The sequence below is a fragment of the Haliotis asinina genome, chromosome 2, assembly GCF_037392515.1.
Source record: "Haliotis asinina isolate JCU_RB_2024 chromosome 2, JCU_Hal_asi_v2, whole genome shotgun sequence".
Classification (NCBI taxonomy): domain Eukaryota; kingdom Metazoa; phylum Mollusca; class Gastropoda; order Lepetellida; family Haliotidae; genus Haliotis; species Haliotis asinina.
This window is the reverse complement of record NC_090281.1, coordinates 78,989,198-79,016,097: the sequence shown is the minus strand read 5'-3', so window position 1 is coordinate 79,016,097 and position 26,900 is coordinate 78,989,198. Positions and strand designations below refer to the sequence as shown.

Genomic DNA, 26,900 nt, shown 5'->3' with positions numbered 1-26,900 from the left:
AAAATGTTTATGGGAATAATGACTGGTCCCTTATGGTGATATTTTGTTGGACTGTGTAGGTGAGTTGAGTTTTTCGTAATTCAACTCCTTTGTGTGTCATGATGTATCCTCCATTCAGTTTTGTACACCTTGCTATTAATGCAGGGACTGTGTGGTAGCCTCTTGGTTAAAGCGTTTGCTAGTTACACTGAAGATCTGGGTTTGATTTCCTACATTGATACCATGTTTGAAGCCCATTTCTTGTGTACCCCTGCCTTGATATTTCTGGTATATTGCTAAGAGTGGCATAAAACCAACTCACTTACTATTAATGCAAGTACCTACGATACCAGTTGATACCACCACACTATAACTCAGTGGGTCGGATTCAGCACAGGTAGCCATGTGTGGACTTTAGACAGCTGGACCCTCTCACTCACACCACGCAGCTGTCATCCATTTTCACTGAATGATCTTACTGCATGACTAATGTCAGACCTGGGCTTTGCACAGATTTACATCAGTTGTAATGAACTTCTCTCTCTGCAAACAGGTCTAGTATTTTCAAGAATACAGACGCATATAAGTACAAATATTTGTGAGAGTTTAAGTTCTCTAATTCTAGTACTTCTGTAAAGATTTCAGTAAACAAAATGTCATTTTGGAGATTTCAGTCTGTCAGGTTTATGTGAACCTTAGCATTAGTAACAAGGAGTGTTTTGAAAGGGGAAACTTCAGTGTATATTCAGCGTCTTATGATAATTTCTTTTTTGTGTTATGTAAAACAAAATAAATAGTCAAGATTTATTGTCAGCATTCAAATTCTTCCTATCATGATTACTTAATAAGCAAAATTTTTATTTTTGATTTGAGTTACCCAATGAATTAGTTGTAAAAAATTTACAATCGAAAGCATTTTCTAATGAACATGATTCATTGGTTGTAGTTCAAACACTTGAGGGGCTAACATTGTTGAATTATAATTTCCTTAGTCAAGCATTGCCAGTATTGGTGTGTACTGAGTAAATATCAAACTCCAACAAAAACTGAGTATGTGTAGTCTCCTGACGCCTCCACAAGTACGAATTACGTTTTTAACATTCAGATATGTCTTCAGTTTGTACACATACATTTCCACTGCATATAGCCCAGAGTGAAACATTTTCCTGAAGATATTGTCAGCTGAAAAAAGAGAGGATGAAGTACTCGTTAAGCTTGGAGTTCACTCAAGTAGTGTAACATTCTGTTGCTTGTATTTACTCACATTTGTGTCAACTTTGCCATGTTTTCTGTATTGCATCCAGTCTTTGCATTGACATAGGTCCCCAGAAAAAGCCTGAAGGAAGTATTCACTTGGCCGCACCCTATGTACTCTTATTGACTGGGTTTGGGACAAAACTTAAACTGGATGTCAGGTGCCTCTACGCATATTCTAATTAAAGTTGAAAATTTAGTTTTATCTGAAAATAAATTTTCGACAAAATGAAACAAATGTGTTCAGATATGATATGCAGGTCTTCACATTAAAAATATTAAAACATTGTCACAAAACTGCTGTGAATTTAGTATGACAAATAGCACAGTATGATGTAAGTGTCAAGACAGTGATATGCTCTGAAACAATTTTGAAAATCTGGCAACGTTATACTGGCTTTGTAAGACTTTACCTCAAATACTTACTGTGGTTGAGGAATATTTATGACCCCTGAAGATAGAGGTTACAATTGGTATTCAGCATGCTTGTCATAAGAGGTGGCAAAGGAAATTGGGTGGTCAGACTTACTGACTTGGTTGACACGTTATTGTATCCCAGTTCCGTAGATTGATACTGATGCTGTCGAATCACTAGATTGTTTGGTGTAGATTATTTTCAGACTGGTGCCATATAGTTAGCATATTGGCATATTGGCATTAAACAACAAACAAATGTCATCATGACCAAATTGTATCGATGGATGCTCATAATGTTGATCACTTGATTGCCTGGTTTGATTATTTACAGACTGCCAACATATAGCTGGAATGTTGTTGAGTGCAGCATTGAACAATAAAGAAGACAATTTGTCAGTTGAAATCCAAGCTCTTGATAACATAATATGGTATAAATGTAGCATGTGTCTTTCTCCACCAGGTGAGAAGCCATATGTTTGTAACTGGGAGGGCTGTACCTGGAGGTTTGCACGATCAGATGAGCTGACAAGGCATTACAGAAAACACACAGGGGACAAACCCTTTAAATGTCAAGTCTGCGACCGAGCATTTTCTCGGTCGGACCACCTCTCACTGCATATGAAGAGGCACTGAAGGTAAGAAAAATCACATTATTTTTTAAATTTCGGGACGGAATTTCGTCTTTTATCAAATTGCTGAAAGATGTTAAAATTGGTACTTGTTGTTGCCCAGCCTGAAGATTAAAGTAGTGACAATCTTGTGGTCAGAATCATGCAGCTAAGTTGAGGTTCATGATAAACTGATGTCATGTGTCAGTGTGCTGACACTCTAAGAAGTCTAGAAACTGTACAAGCTGTTGAATACACAACTGTGTGCACATTTCTGTGGTCCTGAAGATCAGGGTTAGAACTGGTGTTCAGCAAGCCATGTTTGACAGATGGAATAGGGTTAGTTGTTCAGTTACGTGTGTAGTCTAAAGTCCGTATGAGCGATTAACACATTGGGTAACTCATGAGGTGTAGCATCCTCATCAGTTAATCGTTCCTCCTTCAAACACAATCGTATTATAAAAATACATCCAAGACCCCACCTATCGATCACCTTAAATATCTAGATGGTTTAACACAGTAAGCTGATGAGTGAAAAACTGAGTAAGATACATTGTGAAAAAACGTATGTGTGCATTCACATTTGTTGATATTTTAGGAGACGTATCTTGGACACACACAGGTGTTCAAAAAGTGTGATGAATGTAGAAATACGGCTTTTCCAGAACCACCCAAAAAACTCGTTAAAACTCAGAAAGGGAAGACGAGGATGGCTGACCTAAATGAAACATGTTTTAGGCAGAGAGTCGTTGTTTGTTTTTTGCCCGGAATTTGTGTGCATTTAATTACGATCTGAGCACCAGAGTGCAGGTGTGCCAGCCTGTACTCATTGATGCAAACTCACCCGTCACACCCTTCTTGGACCAACATGGTGGTCCCTCCCTATTTGACCCAGAGAGTTACCTTCTCTTGCTTTTTCTTTGATCCTGTTTGTTTTATCTTCTTGGGATAAATAATTGGTTTAGAATTAGCGTAGGAGTGATTATAATTGGTGTCTGATTGATGTTTAGTCGAAAGTTTCCCCACCCACTCTGTATTGTCTGAACGCTGTGGTGCAGTTAAGCGATTTGTGAAGGTTTGTGCTTCTGTCTAAGTGTTGACACTGGTGTTGGGGATTTGAGCCCAGCTTATTAGGTCAGTTGTTGATGACCACTGTTGCGGACACGTTCAAACAATGTCCTTCACCTTTCTGAGACAACAGAGTAGATGGCTACACCCTGTTGTCCAGTTTGCACAGATTTAATCAGGCAGACGTGTCACTCAGCCAACATACTTCCCGCTTTCAGGTCTTGACCATTGTTTGTGGGATATGACCCCTGTCTATACTGGGCTTTTAAGCAAAATAAGTCTGTGATGATGTCTCAGGAGTTCCCCTCAACATGTGCTCAGTAACCAGACAGTGTTGTGATTGATATTATAGTTGTATGTAATGCCAAGCCTGTACCCGTTTCTGGTAAGCCTGAGATCTTTTAACTTTCTTGTAGCATTTGTACTTCCTATGTTGCAGTATAGGAGGTACAAGTGCTATGAGAAACATTACGAGATCTTAGGCTTATGAGAGCTTTGTGAAATAGAACCCTGAAATATATATATACCCATGCTTGCCATAAAAGGTGACTATGCTTGTTGTAAGAAGCGACTAACAGGATTGGGTGGTCAGGCTCGCTGACGTGGTTGACACGTCATTGGTTCCCAATTACGCAGATTGATGCTTATGCTGTTGATCACTGGATTGTTTTGTCCAGACTCGATTGTTTGCAGACCACCACATTATTGCTGGAATATTTATTGCTGAGTGTGACATGAAACTAAGCTCACTCACTCACTTAAGGTATTTTTATGTTATTCAGTTATAAGCAAACAGACAGAATCATGGCATAGCTGAAATATTGTTGTAAAAAGCATTGACACACACATGACCTCTAAAAATCCATATTATCCACAAAAGAGATGTGATGTATTTATCAAATTCAGTTTGTTTATTGTTTATCCTTTTCATGAACACCTAGTGTCATCACTGAAGTTCAGATGTCCATTATATGATCATCACAATGATTATGTTCTTCACACCGAATGGAATTTATTTCTGAAGATAATCAATACTGGGTATTTTTTTGAATAGACATTTTATATTCTGTCCCTATTTAGTAACTAATGAAGTTCTTTGGGTTTCAGGTTGTGTTAATAGGCCTGATGGCTGAGCATCACCCTTAACCAGACCTACAAGTCTGTTGCCCAGGATGACCGCAACAAAATGGTCGCCTCCTCTTCACACTGTACCGATGAATCGAGACTTTATTACCTAACTTTGAGGATGGTCGACATTAGGTGTCATCCGTGTGTGATAACCTCACTGGACCACCAGCCCATCGTCTGGAGTCCAGAGCCCCTATGATTAGTGATCAAGAAAGTAGTTTCTTCTGCTGGAACTTAGTCATGAGGAAAACATTACTGCTGCCTGTGATTCCAAGATGGTGGACCAGCTATCGTTTGTGATGACACTGCCTGCTTTTTTGCCATGAAAGAAAAATGGCTAACATGAGTGACCTTTGACCCTGCTGCTGATTGGTCGCTTCCATTTGAGTTTTATAGAAGGATAGTTCTTACCAGTTTGTTTGATGATCTATTTGTTGAAGTATATAAGCAGAGATAATATCTACATCATCTTCTAACCTCAGCCTGGTTTCTTGAAGAAATAAGTTGTATTTGAAGTTGATTTTTGTCTGATCGGGAGCAAGGATAGTTTGTACATTGGAATTGTAATGTCTCAAGACGTATGTTTTCTTTTATGTAGAGGTGAAATTTCATTGCCACATATTCAAGTAATATGGGAAATTATACAAACTGCTCAATATATCAACTGCTTAGACTAACATTAACCACATGTTGCCCGCTAGATTGATGCCAAAGAAAGTTCTTCAATGCAGATATCTGGAGTCTGAAATATTGCTGCGGTATGTGAAGTCAACAAGACCACTATTGATGCTGAATGTGTTAAGTCGGTGACAAGAAGATACTATGAAATATCACGTTGATATTCCCCATGAGTGTATCAAAGGCTACATAGCTGAATAAATTTATGATTGTTAGAGGAATAATTTATAGCTTGGGGATTGGGAGTGATGATGATTTTTATGGAGTAGCATGTACAATGTGAATGCCCTCCCCTGTGTTAGTGGGTTTAGCAGGTTAAAACATTTGCTCATCACGCTGAAGACCCAGGTTTGATGCCTCACATGAGTACAATGTGCGAAGCCCATTTCAGGTGTTTTCCGTCATGATATTGCGGAAATATTACTAAAAGCAATGTAAAACCATAATCACCCACTCAATCATGTACACATCCCCACTCCCCACTCCGTGCGCACACACTCATGCGCACACATCTCCCCCAGAACAAAATGGTAGACCCCTATAAAAGCAGCATCACCCCCCAGCCATAAGTTATAAATGGTGCCTAAGAGATTGTAGTTTGCCAACAAATGGAGCCATTTCCTGTTCTTGATAGATATGTTCTTTAAAGCGAAAAGCAAAATTAACAATGTAGCCTTTGACACGGCCCTTGTTTTAAATGTCATATGCAGCTGTGATACTGTGTAATATTTTTGGAAGGAACTTAGTTTGAGGAACCTGTCTAAACACTTGTATTTTCCTCATTTATGCTAATGCATCATGTCTAAAAGTCTCACAAGAACTTGATAAGACTTGTTAATGTGTGGAACCAAGAACTTGGCAGATAAGCTAACTGCATCAAAAGTTTTGAAAAATGGTTCAAATGTTGGATTTTAACAATGCCTGTTGCCCAAAATTGACAGGTCCTGTGTGTTTGAGTTGAGACTGCAACATAGATATCACAGTGGTCAAAAGTATCGTAATTCACTGTTCAGAGTCGTGTCTCTTCATCGTACCAGGATCCACTGTCATTGTTATGAATTTCATTCCATGCTTGCCTGAGTAAGGATCTTTGATCCTTTCAACAGAACACCAACAGAGAGGATTGTCTAGAGTATTGAAAGTCTATAACCTGCTCTCCTCCAATGCTTAGTAAAAACCCTAGTGATATACCAGAAATACAATTTAAAGATTTGCTAAACACAGCTTGCCAACTCACCAAGGTCTTAGTTCTAACCATTAACAGGCTTCAGCATGGTGTGTGTCCTTCATGTAATGTACTTAAGGGGCAAAGGGATGATATTTTGATATATACATGTAATGCATCATTTGTCGTGTAATGTATAACTTCTGATGGATGTGTTATGCGATTTATAACATGGTTATGTACATTTCTGTGGTTACATGTGACCTGTCAATCAAACCATGACAACATTGTTATATATCTGTATACAATGTAGATATATTTCTGTCTATTGTGATATGTTACAAAATGTTCATGGTTGTACACAATTTGGTCCACTTTTTATACCACTTTTTGTATCCAATATTTAAATACAGATGCTTCCTTCTATGAAGATGAATGTAGAAGCTTAGATTAGTTCAGATTAGAAAATTTCATTGTTAAGAATGGCATTAGAAAAACAGAAAAGTGAAAGTAAACTGAAAGACAAATACTAGCATTTCTTAAATGCTTTTACAGATTAACAAGGAATATTTAATGATCACAGATCATCATGGCTGCTTAGTCTAAGGTGTGTTTTAAGAACTCTCAAGAAAATGTTCAAGAACAGACATGATTTCACATTTTGAAGTTTTGAATTAAATTTGGATGGTTTTATGTGTGAAATTGGACAGAAATGTGAAATAGTCACCTTGAGAAATACTACCCTTTTGATATTAAGTCAGACTTTGTATCTTTGTCATGAGTGTGCTAGTCAGATTTTTACCCAACAGGGTTGTATATATTCATATATACAGCACAGGAAATGTCAACCAATATTTCATATGCCATATACGTTATGATGTCAACCGATTGAAATAAACGGTTGTAGGTTGTTATTATCATTATATTGTTTCTAAAATGTGTATGAAAGGAATTATAATAATTTTACACGTGATCACTTCATGAATTAGTTCATCAAATCAAAACTAGTAAAAGATTGAAAGTATCATAATATGAACTGAGATCCCAGAACTGAATATGGGTGTTTTAATGACTGATTTGTTATGATGATAAAGTGATGATACATGGTAAACTGTCTCATACAATCTTGCCATGGTGATAAAAGTTAGTTCTTGCTTTGTAGTCTTGAGCAATCAATATTGTGCATATATAACAGTCTTTGAAGCTTCCTTGAAGAGATGGAGGGCAGAGTTATCTCCCTTTAAGATAATTTGTACATTAACAACTACAGATGATTATTGTGCCAAGTGTATTTCTGCTGACAAATGATACTTCCTTGTTTTATTGTATAAATGCTTTTTTAGGAGATTCACTGTACAATGTATGTAAGAGATTGATGTTATTCAGTTCCAACCTGTACAGAGCAATGTACAAATGCTGATCATGTGGAAATCATTATTTCTTTCAGTGAGGACATGTGAGCATGAAGTGCTAACAACCGCTAAACCTCCTCACTTATTTCTGCTGTTTTGTGGGTAGATGTGTTTAAAGAGAAGGAAATTATGTTTGCGAATTTTACTGTTGTTCAGAACCCTGTTTTTGTGATGGTTGCAAAAAATCTTCCAATTATTTACTGCTGCTATTTATATATGTATTCATATAAAATTCTAGATGATTTATGGATAAAATAACTAAAACGGGTTAAAGTTTCAGGATAAAGGCTCTGTGAAAATGTTTTTGCCATTTGTATTTATCGCCCAAAAAGTCCTGGCGTGATCTAGTAAGTTTATGTATGTAACGATAGAGTTGTTAATTCTGCTAATATATTTGGCATGAGAAGTGTTTTTACTTGTACACTGGCATTGTGGCATGCACAGAAAGGAGGGAAGAACATTTCACAACATTGACAGGTTTTATCCAATGTTCAGAAAAACCTGTGAGAAGAGTGGGTTTGGCCCTGTACAAATTTGTAGAAGATTTCCTCCAGGGGTGTGTATTTGAGCGACATATCCTGTCACTTTGGCAAATGATGCCGCGCCCATTCTAAATTCACCAAGTCTGTGTGCTTCGGTTGTACAATGAGCTGAACATTGAGTCAAGCGTTCATGGAATTGACTTCAGTTTAAACAAAACGTATCAATTACCACCTGATGCTATAAATTGTAAATGTGTGGTCTGGGATTGAAAGTGAAATTGCAGCATAAAGCAAAAGCTGCGCTGAAAATATCACAGCATTAAAAAGTCAGGGTTGGTCTTTCTCCATAGGGTTGGTGTCAACAGCAAATACAAAACTTCTTTGTATCCGAGACAGTGTTGAGAGGTGACAGATTATTTTAGTTTTGTGTGCATCATAATTATGAACTGACAGTCTTGGAGGCTGTTGAGAACTGAATATTAAACAAAACAAAATTTGAAAAAAATATTTGTGAATGTTTTATGACCTGGTCCCCACAAGGTGAGCTATCAAACAGCTCATTAGGGCAAGCTCCCATGCCGGAAGCTAGGCGAGAATCGTACTATTTGTCATTGCCTCTTACACCTATTTGTGAAGCAAGCAGTGTTTGCGTGCCTCTGGGAATACAGTTTTCTCCAACCCAACCTGACTAGGATAGCTGTGCCGTCTCAAAGCCAACTGGGTTGTCAATATTTAGTTTGTGGTAAGGATGTTTGTCTCCTGGATGATTCTTTACCACAGGTTAATTCCTGGAACACCGGTTTTATTGAGGTTTGGCAAGTTGTCTCCCTTAAAGCCTGCTTTTTTGAATTGTTAATTGGGGTTGAAGACTTGACTCTTTCCAGAGATGGTATTAGTTAAAAACAGGTTCATATGATACCATTTATTAAAAGTTTTTTCTTTAGAAAAAAAATTGTATTTTCAAATTCTATGTTGACAGTTTTCTAGTGTTTCAAATAGGGTGCTGTCAATCTACAAATCTATAATGAAATTTTGTTTAAATGCCAAACTGAATCCAGGAAAAAAAATTAGCTGAATCTGCAAGTTGCAACTGTTATTAAACATGAGTAATTGTAGAAAACATAGTCAATGTGTTTTAGGTTAACAACACTCTTGGCACTCAGGCATTGTTGGACACTGAACTCACTCCTCATGAAGGCACCCAGCAAGCTTATTCTATCTGTTTACATTCTCAGAATTGAATATATAAAGTTTTCTGTCTTGATTTTCTCCTTTGGGCAGAGGGGCGAGGGGGTAGGCAAGTGGTTAATATGTTGGCTTGTCACGCTGTAGATCTGGGTTCAACTCCCCTCATGGGTACAATGTGTGAAGTCCATTTCTCGTGTTCCCCGCAGTGATGTTGTTGGAATATTGCTAAAAGCGGTGTAAAACCAACATCAGTTAGTCAGTCTTTTTGGCAGAGATAATTTGCCCTGATATGGTGGGAAAAAGGATATGATCTTCTGCAGCTATGGTTGTTAAAGATTAGTTTAACAAGATGGCAGTTCCATCTTTATCATGAATTCATTTGAAAGACTATTTCCAAATATTCTTAACGTGAAAATGTGTTACACAATGAGGAAAAAAAGGTTTTATTTATCTGTTCTTATTTTGGTTGCCCATCATTGATCTAGTAGGTTGAGAATGAAGATGAGACACGCACATAAAAATTGGACTGGTCATATCTAAGAAGGTTACATGCTTTTCACATCTCCTTGCCTGAAAACCAGTTTAGTGTTTATTTATCCTGCCTTAGTTGTTATGACATGTCATTATATATGCTTACAAATCTGCTGCAAGGTCCTTGTTTGAACAGTTTGTTGTTATTTTTTATTACAGTTTTCTAATAATCTGGTTTCGTTACGAAACATTATTTATTTGCCATTGTGAAATTAATTATTTACGTTTGTTGAGCTGATTGATTTACGAATGGAACTAACAATGTCGTCACGACATGGGTAAGTTGATGGACAATATGGGAAGATCGATAGATTTACTTAAACAAATGTGCAATATGTAAATTTTGACAGGTTTCAAAGTACTTACTATATCACTATTGTCTTTACATTTAAACATGATAGTGAAGTGCTGGATGTGACTACTCCAAGCCAGGGCCCCATCTCACAAAGTGATCGTAGTGTTAAGATGATCTTAACTCCCATACTTTAACATGGACTTATGAAGGTCATTGTGCTATGATTGCCTTATGACATGGGCCTCAGTGTCCCAGTCCACAAGACATAAGTAGCACTATGGCATTTGTTAACTTATGATAAACTACAGAATTACAAGGCTGTAACGGTACAAATTCTTTGTGGATCAGGATCCAGGTTCCAGGCTGCTTCATGCTGTGAACAATTCCCAAGGAATTTAATTTTGTAAAAAGATGAAGTACCAAGTTAATTTCCAACTCCATGGCATGGTATGATAGTGTAGATTCAGTTATGTAATTTTTTTTAATGTTTTGCTGATTTTGTTAATTTGCTAAAAAACTGCTGCTTAAATATGATGAAAGTACTTTTGGGTATAACTTTGATTTATTGATAACCTGCATTTCTATTCTATCACTCATCTTCATTGCTATATGGCTTCAACAATGCAGCTGCTGATTTTGAACCTACTTGGTGCAGTGTGGTAGCTTAGTGGCAAAGGCGTTAACTCCTCATGCTGTAGCCTGGGTTCGATTTCCCCACATTGCTTAAATATGTGAAGCCCATTTCTGGTGTCCCTTGCTGTGATATTTCTGGAATATTGCTAAAACCAGCTTAAAAAAATAACTCACACATTCAGCTGAACCTAATATATTCATTAATGAGCAAAAAATAATTTGTGGGGAAACACTTGTATTAGTGCATTGATAATATGAAATTTATTGCAAAGACTTAGTGGAAGTTTTTCCAGATTTGACTCTCTTGTGATGTGTTTTATTCACTATTTCCTTTACATGGGTGTGCAGGGTAGGGTGTATGTATGCCATGGAGTTGCTAGGAGGCAGTTGCTAATTATTTCTAAAGTAGAACGTCATCTGCTAGTGTATGATCTCATGAATTGTGAAACACTGTAAACATTGTTACTTTCCCCACGTCTGTATGTTTCTATATATCCATTTCTTGCCATCTGAATACCATTGTACATAACCATTGTCCATAAAGTTACCAAGAAATAAACACAGTTTTGCCCAAACCTTCTCTTTGTCTCTGATTGAAACTTTTAGATCACGGTCAGAATTGGTCTTCAGGAACCCATGCTCTTGGATGAGATTGATGGAGTCAAGGGGCCCTGCTCATAGACCCCATGGTGATATTGCTGTTGTGATGGTAAAAGCACGTAAAAATATTCTCACTTCTGCCCAGAGATTTGATGTTTGCCATCTTTTCTCAGTTGTGCAGATCAATGTTCACTGGATTGTCTTGTCCAAATGGAATAGAGGAGTGTTATGGCTGTAAAACTGTGTAGCCTTAACCAACAGACAACCTCTGGAGATTGTGTTCCTTTTGAATCATTATCAACAATCTGAGAGCCACATAGAAGCTGTGAATATAAGTGCCAAGGCTTACACATGACTAAAAATGTTACAATCGAGTGAATTTCTGATGTTGCGGGTTTGTGGTGATTGTACGTGCGCTTCCAACAGTTTTAAGAACAATTATAATTCTCTACGAGTTTCAAAACGATAATAATACAATGTATATCTGTATGTACCTAGCCATATGTTATTGTTAACAATGGGCATGTAATTCACATATGTAGGAATATTCTAGTCTGACTTTTTTGCGCTCCTTCATACATTTTTCGGCAAATTCATTAATTCCACTAAAGGCATGCCAGCAAGGTTACACCAATGTTCAATTTGAGAAATATTTTGAACAAATGTTTTTCTCCTTCTTTTAATTGTATCGAGTTCTCTAAGATAAATAAGCAAAAACAAAAAGGCGATACGATGTATGAGTACTCCGGTGTTATGAAGTGCCGCTGGAATCTAACAGGAGCAGAGTTATCATATAGAGAAGTCGCTCTTATATCCCTACGTCAATATCAAACACTCCTGTAACTTTCAATGTATTAAATACTAAATTTAATTCATATACAGACCAAAGCTATTTAGAGCATGGTCTCCTAGGTGATAGGGTTGTTTAGTAGCAATAGTGAAGCTATATCATCACATCACACTAATATAGTATTTGTATAGCGCCAATATTCAGCTCAGCTGCGCTTCAAATGATTTTCCCTGGATCACTGGATGTCAAACTCGAACGGTACATTGTATTATCAATCTCAACTCCCTGGGTTTTCCCATCCTTATTAAGTACCTTTTCACCGAAATTTTGATTTTGAAAATATATTGAACAGGGAAATTCTTGAACGAATTAATCCTGTTTCAGTCTGTTGAATATATATTACATAAGTGGAATTAAGTTTTAGATAAATTAGTATTTGTATCTGTTGTCGTAAATATAGCTGAGATTATCCCTTTGACCCCGCAACTATATTTTTAGGAAAATGAACTACATTGTGTGAGTTTAGTTTTACCCTGATTTCAGGAATATATCACGCAATATCACGAAGGGGGACACCAGAAATGGGACTCATACATTATAACCATGTGGGGAATCGAACTAGGGTCTTCCGCGTGACGAACGGACGCTTTAATCACTAGGGTACCTTGCCGCGGCCAGATTTAACAGACATTTAGAATGAGATATCTCTTTAAAAGCAGTTTATCAAAAAACCGATTTAAAGAATGTTTCCGTTTGGTTCAGGATTCTGAATGTATAAATACTGCCTGAAACGTGAAATTCCCAGGACTGTTTGTGTTTACTTGTTTATGGTTGTATATCGCCTGAGATAAGTTTTAAGGTAAATACTATGTGGACCAGAGAAACGTCTTGTCCTGCAGCATATCTGCCAAATCCTGATTGTATCTTCTGTAATATCCGTCCAGTATAACGCGGGTCTTTTGAAGCATAGGTCCCATTCTTTCCTTCTTCTTACTGGCGTTCTTGTGAGGGGCACGGGTGATGGAGGCCAACGTGTCTTCAGTATAATCTGAAATACAATGACATTTTGATTGAGCTGTCCTCACGTATTAATAACTGTGTTGTTCTGCTGATTTAAGATGTTGCTGCTTCAATAACGGAAATGACATCATTTCATATTTCTCAGATTCCATGTATCGGAATCGTTTACTGAAATTAAAGCAACTGAAGATTTTCTACACCCAGAAGAAAGCTCTGCTAACAGAAGAATCAGTCGTACACTTCTGCTATAATTATCATGAATATGTATTAATTTTGTTTCAGCAGAATTACAGCTGTACGATGTTGTTTGTAAACATTCGGGTCTGGACCAGACAATCCAGTGATTTTCGCTATGCGATACGACAAGAGTGTGTTTATGAATCACAATTACATAGTGATGATACCAGGTGTCCGCGAAAAGGTGAGCGTATCCTGTCCCTCCCCCCTCCCCCCACCCCCCTTGGCACCTGGCATAAACGCACGCACAGTCTAGTCAATTGTTCAAGTGAAATAATTGGAAAACGTATTGTACAACTAAAAAGAAACTTATAGAAGAAAGAGATGAAAACTTACTCAGTTTCAGATATTCGTATACTGTGCTTAGCCGAGCTTTGGGATCATCGTCCTGGTCCTCCGTTCGCAAGATCAGGAACTGGTCTCGTGGAAACACCTTCAGCCATTGTTGCATAAACACTGAATAGCACCCCAAAAATATGCGAAGCTGAAAGAAAATACATTATTTTATTATAAAGACATTGTATTATGTGTTTTTATCAGTTGTTTGAATGATTTACCTTTAAGTCTTATAATACTCTTAAATGTTCATAACAGTCTTAAGGTGACTAATGGGATCAGGTAGTCAGGCTCGCTGGGCTAACACATGTCCGCATATCGCCTAGATCGATGCTAAATGATGCTCATGCTTTTGATCACTGGATTGTCTTGTACAGACTCGATTATTTACAGACCGTCGCCAGATTGCTGGAATATTGTTGAGTGCGGCGTAAAACCAAACTCACTCATTCTTGACGATCTCTGGTTGCTGTTTTTCCAGAAATTCTTACCCGAAGTTTATTTGCTACGTCCAGGCTGTACATACATTGTTCCACGGTATGGTTCTTCATACAGGTCTTCTCGGTCTGAATATCTTGACTGACAGCTTCATGGAAATCCTCTGCCGACTGCCCGATTCTCATCATATACTCAGAATATAACCTGCATTCACATTACTTAAGTTATAAATTCAGACTGATTCCACTGAAATTATTACCTTAGAAATTCGTTTTTTCAATTTCATACTAGTAGCTTAGCAACACTTCTGTTTGCTTGCACGGTTACTATCTCAACTGGGGCGGTGGGGTAGCCTAGTGGTTAGAGCGTTCGCTCGTCACATGGAAGACCTGAGTTCGATTCTTGACATGGGTACAGTGTATGAAGCCCATTTCTGGTGTCCCTCGCCGTGATATTATTAGCTGGAATATTGCAAAAGCTGCGTAAAACGAAACCCAGTCATTTACCGTATGCGACGCGATGTGACAGTATGAGCATGTATTGATGTTACGCAGTTATTTCCCTTTACATTGCTTCTAATCATACTTCATGGTCATTCGTGATCAGCTTGAGTTATTCCGGGACAAGCCGAATAGCGACTCGTGCTCCTCTCGTATGCATTCGTGATCAACTCGTGGTATTCCGGGACAAGACGAACAGCGACTCGTGCCCCCCTCGAAGGATTTCATATTGGAGTAGGAACATTAGAACTACTTTAAAAAGAAACCATAACTGTTCCTATTTGATCCCAGTGTTACTTATACCACCGAAGTAGTCATGCATTGTCTTGCTGTTTTTGTTTTCGCTGATGTATTGTAAATAATTAAACCTCCTCGATACAACTAAATGAATGAGAAAAACATATGTGTTTAAGACACATTCTGACGTAATCATTACCACATGTTCATCTTAGATTAACAATTATCTTTCGGAAAAGGGTTTAATATTCACAAATTAGATTTGTTTTAGCAAATGTGCAAACAAAATTTACAACCCCCCCAAAAAAAACCCAAAAAACAAAACAAAACAAACAAACAAAAACACAGCTACATTAAATCCAGAAGCAGAAATTCGAGAATAACAAATATTTCTCAAACTGAACATCCGTGTAACTTTGCTATCATACCCCTAGCGGAGTTTTAACTGAATTCGCTGAAAACTATATGAATGACTATAAGAAAAGTCAGATATATTCCCAGATATGTGAAATGTTCACCCAATGCTATAGTGAGTGAGTGAATGAGTTTTGTTTTACGCCGCACTCAGCAAGTCCACCTATATGGCGGCGGTCTGTAAATAATCGAGTCTGGACCACACAATCCAGTGATCAACAACATCAGCATCGATCTACGCAACTCGGAACCGATGACATGTGTAAACCAAGTCAGCAAGCCTGACCACCCGATCCCGTTAGTCGCCTCTTACGACAAGCATTGTCGCCTTTTATGGCAAGCACGGGTTGCTGAAGGCCTATTCTACCTCGTGACCTTTACGGGTCACCCAATGTTATAGATTAAACGTGATTAGTTACATACAGATATGATATTGTTTTGAAACTCGTAGCAATTTTTGGTATATTTCCTAAACCTGATGAAAACGCGCGTACAATCACCATTAACAAGCCCACAATACCGCCGGAACACACCAGTGAGATACCTTATGTCAACAGACGCATGTGCGTGTATTTGAATCTCTCACTGTCAGTCACATGATTATTTTTGAAAAAATCATATTAGACAGCACAATTCTGTTAGCTACGTTCTCAGTACTTTCACTATGACGATATATTTTTTCATGATTTAAAAACAGTAACATACCTGTAATGCGGATTATTTTTAGTCAAAGCTCTGCAGTCATTACTCGCGTTCTGATTGGTACAGACTGGTTCGTCATATTTTCGCACATGACAGTCGTCGAGAGAGGGGACAAGTCTTCTTGGAGGTTACGGAAAGGGACGAGTAGGGACGAGTAGGGACGAGTAGGGACGAATGCCTTCAGGATATTTTGACCACACAAGGATTTATCCTGAGGTAAAACAGGGCAAGAGTTATCTCGTTATCAAATTTAATTTCGGTATGCTGTTTTAATTGGAGATAATGTTGATACCACCCGGTAACATATTTTTGTTACATTTTTTAATATTAATTTAGAGTGAATTTACTAATTGAAAATTCATTTTATGAACAAATCTTATATTTACAATATTTTTTTGCTGTTTTTCAGAAGTTAATCAATGTCAAATCTTATATACTGCCTTGAAAATTGAATTTCCTGCTTTATTTAATGTCAATACGCAAATATCTTTATAAAAATCCCACATATTGAAAAATAAAAGAAAACAATTTACTCTTAGGACAATTTTTATTGACATATGACTTTTCACAGACGGTAGCACAAGAGGGAGCAACTTGTCAATAAATGCCTCGGTGACTTGCTATTTTTGTTACATAATTAGATTCGGGACACATGTTTCTACAAAATGACACCAAATTTAGCAATTTCTTGACATTTTGATATTTTGTATCCTATCTCCTTAAGACTTACCAGATCAAACATTGCGTTTCCACAGAGAGAAGATTCGTTTTTTAAAAGTGACGAAATACCCACGCACTTCTATATTAATGAGTGGACATGTTCTAAACATCCAACCAGACAGACCAACCCTACGTATTCTCGGTGTTTCATTCAATGTGTGTAAAGGTTCATTTCACAAGGTGAAATTATGAGGATTCCCTATCTTTATTTCACTGTATCGGATTCACTTTTTCGTTTAAAGTAAAATATATCGATACATTTTCATTGCAAACAAACTATAGTCACACTTTGGTTGACACCAAAGACGTTGCGATGTTTTGTAGCCCAGATGAAGGGAAATAAGAGCTGAAATTTGTTTTCGTCCTCTGCACCAAATGGCGTCGTGCTCTCTAACACACGATACATTCAAACAAAACACAAACAATGACTTGTTGGCGGTACCATTGTTTGTTGTAGAAAGGTGAGTTTACTTTTACGCTGCACTCAGCAATGTTCTAACTATATGGGGGAGGTCTGTAAATAATCGACCCGGACCAGACAATCCAGTGATCAACCGCACGAGCATCAATCTGCACAACTGGTAACGGATGACAGAGGTCAACTTGACGACCCGATCCGGTTAGTCGCCTCTTACGGCAAGCACGGGTTACTGAAGACCAATTCTAACCCGGACCTTCACGGGGGAAAACAAAAATGAAACTATGATATCATTAAAACCTTATCCGTAGCAAATGTTGAGCTGTCTATCAATACACAAACAAACACTTGAAGCTAGGAGTTAGGATATTTCTAAAAACACAAAACATGTACCCACCTATCAGTTGGATTTCTTAAGATGATGATGAACTTTGGATCTGCATACACGTGTCTCATAAGATGGGGCGTCAAAACCACTGGTTTCTCCAAACCTGCATTTTGAGGTATATTGGGCCAAGCTCGGAAATCGGCGAAGTCTAACGGAGATGCGTCACCTGGACGAAGAGGGTGATTGATGACAGACGAAACAAAAGGAACACATGCATGTCTCATAAATATAGCACTTTTAGTAACACACACAAGTACAGAGCCGTAACCTAATTTATAAAATGTTAATTGAATTTACACATCCCTTTCTGGGTTAATTCTCGCTCATGAAAACCAAAGTAGGTTTTGCTTTAGGTGCCTGTCGGTGCCTTTTACTTCTGGTCGATTTTAACCTGTTAAGGTCTTTCACTTTTGGTTGATTTGTAACTTGTTGATTTTCACCCTAATTCACTTGAGTGTAAACGTTAACATTCAAGTTTAGAAGATATGTAAATGAGGCTTTGAAACCAATTCCATTTCAATTTCAAAGTACAATTATTTTCCCCTAGCAAGAATCGTTGCTAGAGAGGACGCTGAGTAGTTACTTGTTTAATGTGCATTCTAGAAGTTGGTGAGTCAAAATTAAAACGCAATAAATAAGAAGTTGTAATCCATAAAGCTGTATGATTCATTTTTCACTGAATAGTTTATTCAGCAAGCTGAACCGTTAAAGAACAGTGATTGCATTTGCTAACAAAAACTTTGAGGAGTGTTTTCTCCTTTAATTTACTCCCATTATAACCTCGATTCGCGGATCGCGGTAATTATCATATAACTCGTAAATTAAGTAAATGACGTCCCGAAGCGGTCATTTTGATGTATAGCAAACGCAACGCCTCGCTGACAAAAATGTGCCGAATCTCTACACTATACGCAAACACATTAAATCTAATTGTCCACCACTGAGATAAATAGCACAAGATCACTAATACCAAATGTTATTTTTAAATTATGTCAAGTAAGTGGGATACCTTTAGCACCAACTTTCTCACATCTCATCGACTGTAATTCTAGGTGTAGATACTTACTACAATGTGTTGTTTTACATAGTGATACATTGTAACCGACCACCTAGTCCACCAAACAAGGTGTGCACACCTTTTGTGTGCACACGAATGGGTGATGATTGGAAATGGCTTTGGTAAACAAACGTGTCATTCGTGTTTTTGGGGTTCCTGGGACTCGTACTTTTAAATTTCAGGAGCCCTAGAGTACAAAATTGGGGTAGCAGACACTTAAATATTATCATTAACACTATAAGATTGTTGCAGTTCAGTTACTGTTATTGTAATGTGGGTCATGATCATCAATGATAAGTACTAAGCTTGAATTTGCGTCCTGTCATTCCCTGATGCATGCGTGGAATACTGGCATTTTTCAGCTTGCTGAATCAGTGAATAAACTATTCAGTGAAAAATGAAACATGCAGCTTTATGGATTACAACGTCTTATTTATTACGTAATCCAAAAAGCTGTACGTTTTGTTTTTGACTCACCAACTTCTAGAATGCCCATTAAACAAGTAACTACTCAGTGAGTATACGAGGTGAAATCGTGCTGTTGAGATACGAATTTCACCTCACTTCTCTTCTCTCCACGAACGAAGGTTACGCGAGTTCACGATGGCGACAGTCAGGACTATTTTGGTTATGTATCGCTACCTGTAATCATTTTGTGGTATCCTGTCTCTGTAACTTTCTGTTCTATCTTTCGTGCCGCAGTTGTGAACTTTTGTTGATAGCAGCTGAAGTTACATAGTGTCCCCTTCGTCATTCTTTTCGTATAACCTGTCAAAATGAATGATTTGAAATATCAGTGATATATTTCCCTACATTGGTGAATAAGCGATTTTAATCATAAGTAAACTCATTCTAATCTTATATTGTATATTATCAATATATGAAACCAGTCACTGATCGGATAACGTTCCATACGGATAAGTTACATACGAATCTCTCGTCATATTCAGTTCATGTTGTTTGATCCCCTATCTAGCTCCATATTTAAACAGATATCATGTCCAACCAAAGCAGGTGATCAGTGCATTGTGCTATATCCGTTTTTAAAACGTTGAAGAAAGCTGTCCTTTTTTTTGCTTTCCTCTGGCCAAGATATGATTTTACAGAAATATGACCCTTAAACACTTTCAAGATGTATGTACTGGTATTAGTGGAAACGCACAACCTTTAAACAATGTACCGAGGATGCTTAACTTATTTCCCTGTGTATATGTTTCAGTGTCAGTTTCCTAATTAAAGTAAAATCATCTGCCATAACTTCTCAGTTCGCTGGAAGTTTTGGATTTCTTACATTTGCAACCATGATGCTTAATTGCTTCTCCAGTTGCTAGTTTGCGGTCTAGAAAGACGGAACCCTGTTTACTTCAGCATTGAACTCACGGTACAACTTTAGACAGAGGAGGTACCGAGGTGCTTCCGTAATTACTCCATAGTAACTATTAACCTTCGGGTAACAGGCTGTGACACATGTAGCCACCTCTGTGGTGTAGTGGTTGGAGCGTCTGCTCGGAGAGCGTAAGGTCACGGGTTCGATCCCCGGCCGCATCATACCAAAAGACGACAAAATGTGGTACTTGTTGGTCCCTGCTTGACGTTCGGCATTTATGGGTACAACAAGACTCGGAGTCGGTATAATGTGTTTGAGTATTCATGTTTAACGGCGGCATGGTACGAGGGGATGTCAATAAGTTTTGCGCCTTGAGCATTTTTCATACCCAGTTGTCACAGCCTATGGTACGACATTGAACCTTGGGATGTAGCTGATGTGATATATAAGTTTTGGTATCCTACTCTCAGAAGTTATTGAACAGCTCACATTGACAGAAAGAGACCCCCTTCACGGCAGTGAAATTGAATAAAATTGAGTATAGAGCAGTAATTACGTTTTTGAAGGAAACTTGGGGAAGAACATTGATAAAAGGCTTTCAGCAGTTTATGGGAAGTCTTCCCCTTCATCTACTACCATCAAACGATGGGTCAATGAATTTAAGCATGGTAGAGAGAGTCTCGATGACCCCCGTCCAGTTCGCACAACAGCAAGTCAGGAAAACATTGACAGAGTGCATAGACTTGTACTGGAAAATCGTCGAATCACACTCCACGAGTTAGAGGAGACCACAGGCATTTCACACGGATCCATCGAGACAATTCTTCATGAACATCTCGTCATGTCTAAGGTGTGCGCAAGATGGGTGCCAAGAATGCTTACAGATGAAATGAAGCAAACAAGGGTCACCATAAGTAACTCCATGCTAACCAGATACAACAAGAATCCAGACGATTTTCACTTTAGGCTAGTAACCTGTGATGAAACCTGGATCCACCACTATGATCCTGAGAGCAAAGAAGATCCATGGAATAGAAACATGTCACTTTTCCCAGGACCAAAAAGTTCAAAGCCTCCAGATCAGTGCAGAAGGTAATGGCGACAGTCTTCTGGGATAGCAAAGGAGTCATCCACATAGATTACTTACCAAAAGGAAGAACAATGAATGGGGAAGATTACGCTAACCTGTTGAGGCAAGTGCGACAGTCAATCAAAGAGAAGCGCCTGGGCAAGATCAGACTTGGTATTCTTCTACATCAAGACAATGCTCCAGTACACACCTCTCGCGTTGCAGCCGCTGCTGTCCAGGAATGCGGGTACGAAAGCTTACCGCATCCCCCTACTCTCCAGACCTGGCACCTAGTGATTACCATCTGTTCCCAAATCTCAAGAAACACTTGCGTGGTCGTAGATTTCAGGATGATAATGCGCTTATTGCTGCTACTGAGGCTTGGTTTGAGGACCAAAATGGCGCCTTCTACAGAGATGGCATCAGCGCCTGGCAGAAAAGATGGAACAAGTGTCTTGACTCACAAGGGGACTATGTTGAAAAATAAATGTGGTTGATACCAATATTTTGTGTTTTTCTATGCAAGGCTCAAACGTATTGACATCCCCCCGTATCTCAGTGGGCTGGCACTGTAAATCTAGCTTAAGTCTGAGCTATTACAAGCAGCCACTAAATTGAGCAAAATTTGCATATTTCACCTCAGCTGACGTACTTACGCCATGGTAACTATTACCCTTCGGTTACTAGACTGTGTTACGTTTGTCTGTCGTAGGAGACAAACATTAGCCCCAAAAGAACTAGTTCGTATGTTTGTATCATTCCAACAGTAAAGGTGTTTAAAATTCTTGTCAGTCATTTACTCACCCGTACACATCCGTATGAATTACATATTAAATAACAATTACCATATCTTGTTCGGCACCAGTAAAATATTTCCTTGTTATGTTGACAATCATTGCAATTCAGGACGTCTTCATGGGCCCTTATACGGTATGAGAGGTCGGTGGTTCCCGATTTGGACACTCCAAGAATATGATAGTATGGGACGCACTTGAGGCGAAACTTCCCATCCTCCTTAGCATACCAGCACGGGTTCTTGAAGTTCGGCAAATATTTCGGTCTTTCCTGTGACATACGATGTAGTATTTTAAAGCAGCACAGAAAAGAAAAAGAAAACGCCGGCTAGAGACAAACCTGACAACTGCGCGATGCGGGATGATTGATGGTCTATTGATTTATCTACATTCTTGAAAACCGTCCAAATCAAGGATGACACGGATGACACCCTATATATGTGTATGGGGCTTCTACGTTGTCAACGCGCATCCCATCCCTTTAGCTGGTGCTGACGATGAAGAGAAATGGAAGTGCGTTCATACGATGTCTTTGAAAGGTTTGTTGACGCTCATACTTCCTATTCAAACTGAAAGTTCAGATTCTCGACGAGTAAAGGCAAAAACCCGATGTGAGAAGACAGTATAATCTCAATGTATCAACTGAGACCACAAGATCGTGATCGAACTCCCGCAAGGATCACTACGGACTCGTGAAGGTCCCGGCATAGAATGGGCCCTCAGCGACCCATGCTTGCCCTTAAAAGGCGGCTATATATGCTTGTCGTAAAAGGCGAATAACGGGATCGGGTGGTCAGGCTCGCTGACATGATTGACACATGTCATCGGTTCCCAAATGCGCAAATCGATGCTCATGTTGTTGATCACTGGATTGCCTGGTCCAGACTCGATTATTTACAGACCATATATGGCTGGACTATTGCTGAGTGCGGCGTACAGCTAAACTCACTCATAACAACGGCAAGGGGGCATGTCGTTTTAACTTTCCCTCTATTTTAAGCTATATTACAGCTACTGAAGCAGTCCTTGGTGGTGAAAGCGAACATGCTCTTTCTTCCTGTAATGATTTTGTAAACATCTCCCAAATTCTGTTCAAAATGTTTCCTGATCAATAAAATAACGTTAATTACTTCGAAGAAGCTTTCGAACATTTTTGCGGCGGAGTGAGTGAGTGAGTGAATTTACTTTTACGCAGCTCTCAGAAATATTCCAGCTATACGGTGGCGGTATGTAAATAATTGAGTCTGGACCAGACAATCCGAGGATCGAAACCATTAACAAAGATGTAAGCAAATTGACATATGTCAATCCAGTCAGACCACCCGATCCCTATTGTCACCTAAAGCATGGGCTGCTGAAGATCAATTCTAACGTTACCTTCACGATCTTTTTTATGGTGGACATAGGTGGACATATAAGATTTATCTCCCTTTCTTTATTAGCATCATATGTTCACGTGGCTTCTCGGGCGAGATGTTTTTCAGGTAAATCACTGACCTTTCTACCAAGGCCTACGGAAAACCTTGGCCTGCGGCGAGACGGGCGAACGCTTTAACCACAGGGCTACTCCACCTACCCTGAGCTGAACACAAATCTACAGCATCCGTCAGTGTACAACAGAGTAATGAGAGTAATTTCTCTAGGGTTGTTATAGGGACGAATAGAACATACCATGCAGAATAGGTCTTCTGCCTCATCTCGAGCTGCTCCTACACACTGGATGTCACGAGTCATGGTCTTGGTTGCCGCGTTGGATTGCACGTGTCCATGTGTAGACATGTGCATGTTGACGTCATAAATAACTGTTCGACTGTTATGCCAAATCCCAAACCAGGTAGTAGCGCATAGTACGATCACCAGGAACACCAGTCTTCTTAACATGCCATTCATTTTGATTTGCTGGAAAGAGATACGAGTTCAGAAAATGAGTGAGTGAGTGAGTTAATATTTAACGTCACATCGACAACATCTAAGCCACTATCTCAACAGTTTAGACAATAGTGACGAAAACATTTTGAAGAGAAATTGTGGACGATGGACAGTAATATCACAGGTATGAATATAAAACTGGCACGAAAAACTAAAATATTTTAATGAAAGAGTGAGTGAAGTTAGTTTTACGCCACACTTAGTAATAGTTCAGCTATATGGCGGCGGTCTGTAACTAATCGTGTTTAGACAGACAAACAAGTGGTCAACAGCATGTGCATCAATCTGCGCGATTGGGATACGATATGTGTCAATCATGTCATCAAGCCTGACGACCCGATCTCTTCAGTCGCCTCTTATGACAAGCATAGTGACTTTAATTAAAAAGAAACAAGACTATATAAACCATGGGCTGTAGACCTCCAACAACTGAAGGGAGATCCTGAGGTAAAATGAGGGATCTATCGATATACATTGTACTGCTCTTCGTTGATGTTTAACGCGGCAATAAACAGTATTCCAGCTATACGACTTCAGTGTGTAGATAACCGAGTCTTCACCTGACAATCCAGAGATTGTGAGCATCGATCTACGCAGTTGGACTCGATGTTTGTAATGATGCTTTTAAATGCCAGTGGCAAATCTATATTTATTTCTGTTGAAACGTTAAAGCGCCGAATATCCAATAAGCTCCAGTCCTTATCAAGCGTCGGGTCTGACGGTGTGCTCAAGTAATAGGCGCCCGGGCACTTATTTGAGGAAATACGTTATATTAAATGCTATATAAGTTATGTCGAAACTTGTTACTTTGAACACGAAAGACGATGGCCAAATTGTCATAGTGTGAAACCATAGTCATCACTCACATGCGCACATGTTTACTCAAAAAGCACACCGTGTGTGATATTAACCTCAGATTAAATGAGAATTCAGAAAGAGACAATGGCTTCTAAATGATCATGATACCGACTTAATTTTTCCACTTCCATAAATTTTTGTTTTTAAAATTGCACATTCATTACTTGATAAGAGAGAGTTAACGTGAAAAGAACACAAAATTTGAGTATTTGAGAGCATACTCCACCACCGTACATGTTTTGTTGTTAACCCAGTTTAAAAAAATATCAAAAGCAGACAGTCAGATACTGTACCTGGGAACATGTATGACAGCTGGTTAAAATCGATTTCAGTTCAAAAGATTTCCTCCTACTGCTCCAGGCGTTTATGGTCCTCCGATAATTTGGAATTGTTTTCCCCGTTACCTTTGACATAATCACCCATCATATTCCAGCAGCCGCAGCCGTTCAGTCTTTTCCATCTGGCGTGCGTTGACAAATGTGACATTTTCTTTGTCCTTGTCTATTCTACTCGTAATATTTCATACTGTTATCGGCCAGTCACTTGTCAGTGTATATACACCTGTCATTTGGGCACATTGTCTATTTGAGACTACTGAATAGTTTGGAATTTGATAGATGATAGTATCTGATAAATATTCAGAGTCTATAATCTAAAGTGATAGTAGATATTTTTCTATGTTTTAGCATTCGGTGCCATTATGATTTTGTTTCTCTTTTTCACAAGAGGAATGTTCAGCCATATATTATAATCCATTCTTACGATAATATTGTATTACTTTTTTATATTATATTTCATTTAAATGTTCCCGTCACGATATGGCTGAGATATTGCCGATGTGACGTAAAATATTAACTCAATCACTCACTCACTCACTCACTCACTCACTCCCTTTTCTATATTAGAAATTGATGTCGGATAAATTATGGATAGTTGATAGTTACTGAATTATACTGTTGCCTCTCGTCAATAGTTCATACTAGGCTCGATACCTGTTCGCGTTTCAATGTATGCTAATGTATTGTAGTAATTGAAGTAATTGTGCATTGTTTGATGTTGTGTCATTTTAAATGCAAAAAGATAATACTATTACTTGTGGTGTTTTCCTTTTCCTTTATCACGGTTTAACCGTTGACAGGTTAATACCGAAAGCTGTATGATTTGACACTAGACATCGTGACTGAAGATATGTGATGTCAAAGTCAGTTCACAGTTGTGGGCTTGACGTCAACGTCTCTCCATTTCATCCCAAACATGTTCGATGGGGTACAGGAAACAGCTGGCAAGGCGAGTACAGGGATGTTCTGTCGTTACAACAAGGGCGATTTGTGGCAGGGCATCATTTTGCTAAAGCGTGAAGTTATGTCTCGGACCACGAATCAGACCTACCACTGAACTAATATCACAGTGCTGTTATCGTCAACTGCGTTTTGTACGCAGGTACAGAGCTTACTTGAATGTATCATATTTCACCATGTATTAATATCGTGTCAAATTCATAGCCACAAATGTGACAGGGAGGCCGAATGGGTTGCAGATTATAAACTTCTATTGTGTCGCCAGGTTCCCATTTTACCGGGTAAACCTCTAGAGGCAGTTCAGTTTTCTCTAGAACAGATTTTCAGAAGAAAAGCTCATGACTTAAGAATTATTTACTTTTTAATTCAATCGTAAAATTTCACATTATTGAAAACAACTTCCACTAATATACGAAGAATCAGTGTGATGTAAGTGATTGTAAGTATGAACCATGTGCCTCAAAAGGCACTGCGTGCAAGGCAAGGTATCCACTGCCAGTAGCATCCCAGCTGATTGCTACAGAAAAACCCAGACATTAAAATTATATCTAAAGTATATCTTTCGTCGGTACGAGTCGAGTTTGTCAGCCCTCCCCAATTCAATCGGAAGAGGTGTTAAGATTTGGTGAGTGCTGCCTAAAAATGGCCCCCAACACATTCGTTTTTTCCAGAGCAGAACTTAAAACCCGTTCAATATTTCAAAGCCATATTTTGCACATAGATATGACTAGTGATGAACTGGCACCCTGGGAGAGTTTAGGATTTCTGAATACGAAATTTTTTGCGAGGCCATGGCAACAAGTTTGGCTGAGACTAAAATTGGTGCTTTTTTATGGAGCCGAACTTGCAAAACCGTTTGGTGTTTATTCACCAATCTGGCACCTGATAAGTCTGGTAGTGAACTGTTGTTTTTGATAGTTTTGATTTTTA

At 38.6% G+C, this 26,900-nt stretch overlaps 2 protein-coding genes across 2 annotated transcripts in view; one reads left to right on the top strand and one right to left on the bottom strand.

Annotated features, from left to right (window-relative positions):
- The window catches only part of LOC137274391 (Krueppel-like factor 12), a 55,853-nt gene extending 44,440 nt beyond the window's left edge, over nucleotides 1-11,413 (top strand). Inside the window, exons 8-9 of the mRNA XM_067807552.1 lie at nucleotides 2,111-2,285; nucleotides 4,434-11,413. Of these exons, the coding sequence (XP_067663653.1) occupies nucleotides 2,111-2,283 (173 nt within the window). The 3' untranslated portion in view covers nucleotides 2,284-2,285; nucleotides 4,434-11,413. The remainder of the gene's footprint in view (nucleotides 1-2,110; nucleotides 2,286-4,433) is intronic.
- A 1,681-nt stretch (nucleotides 11,414-13,094) lies between these two features.
- Nucleotides 13,095-23,619, bottom strand: LOC137274715 (carbohydrate sulfotransferase 15-like). Its single transcript, XM_067808062.1, has 7 exons — nucleotides 23,557-23,619; nucleotides 21,937-22,156; nucleotides 19,338-19,463; nucleotides 17,648-17,804; nucleotides 14,313-14,463; nucleotides 13,822-13,969; nucleotides 13,095-13,276 (listed from the first exon to the last, which is right to left on the bottom strand). The coding sequence occupies exons 1-7, from the start codon at nucleotides 23,617-23,619 to the stop codon at nucleotides 13,095-13,097; spliced, it is 1,047 nt and encodes a 348-aa protein (XP_067664163.1).
- Nucleotides 23,620-26,900: the final 3,281 nt, after the last annotated feature.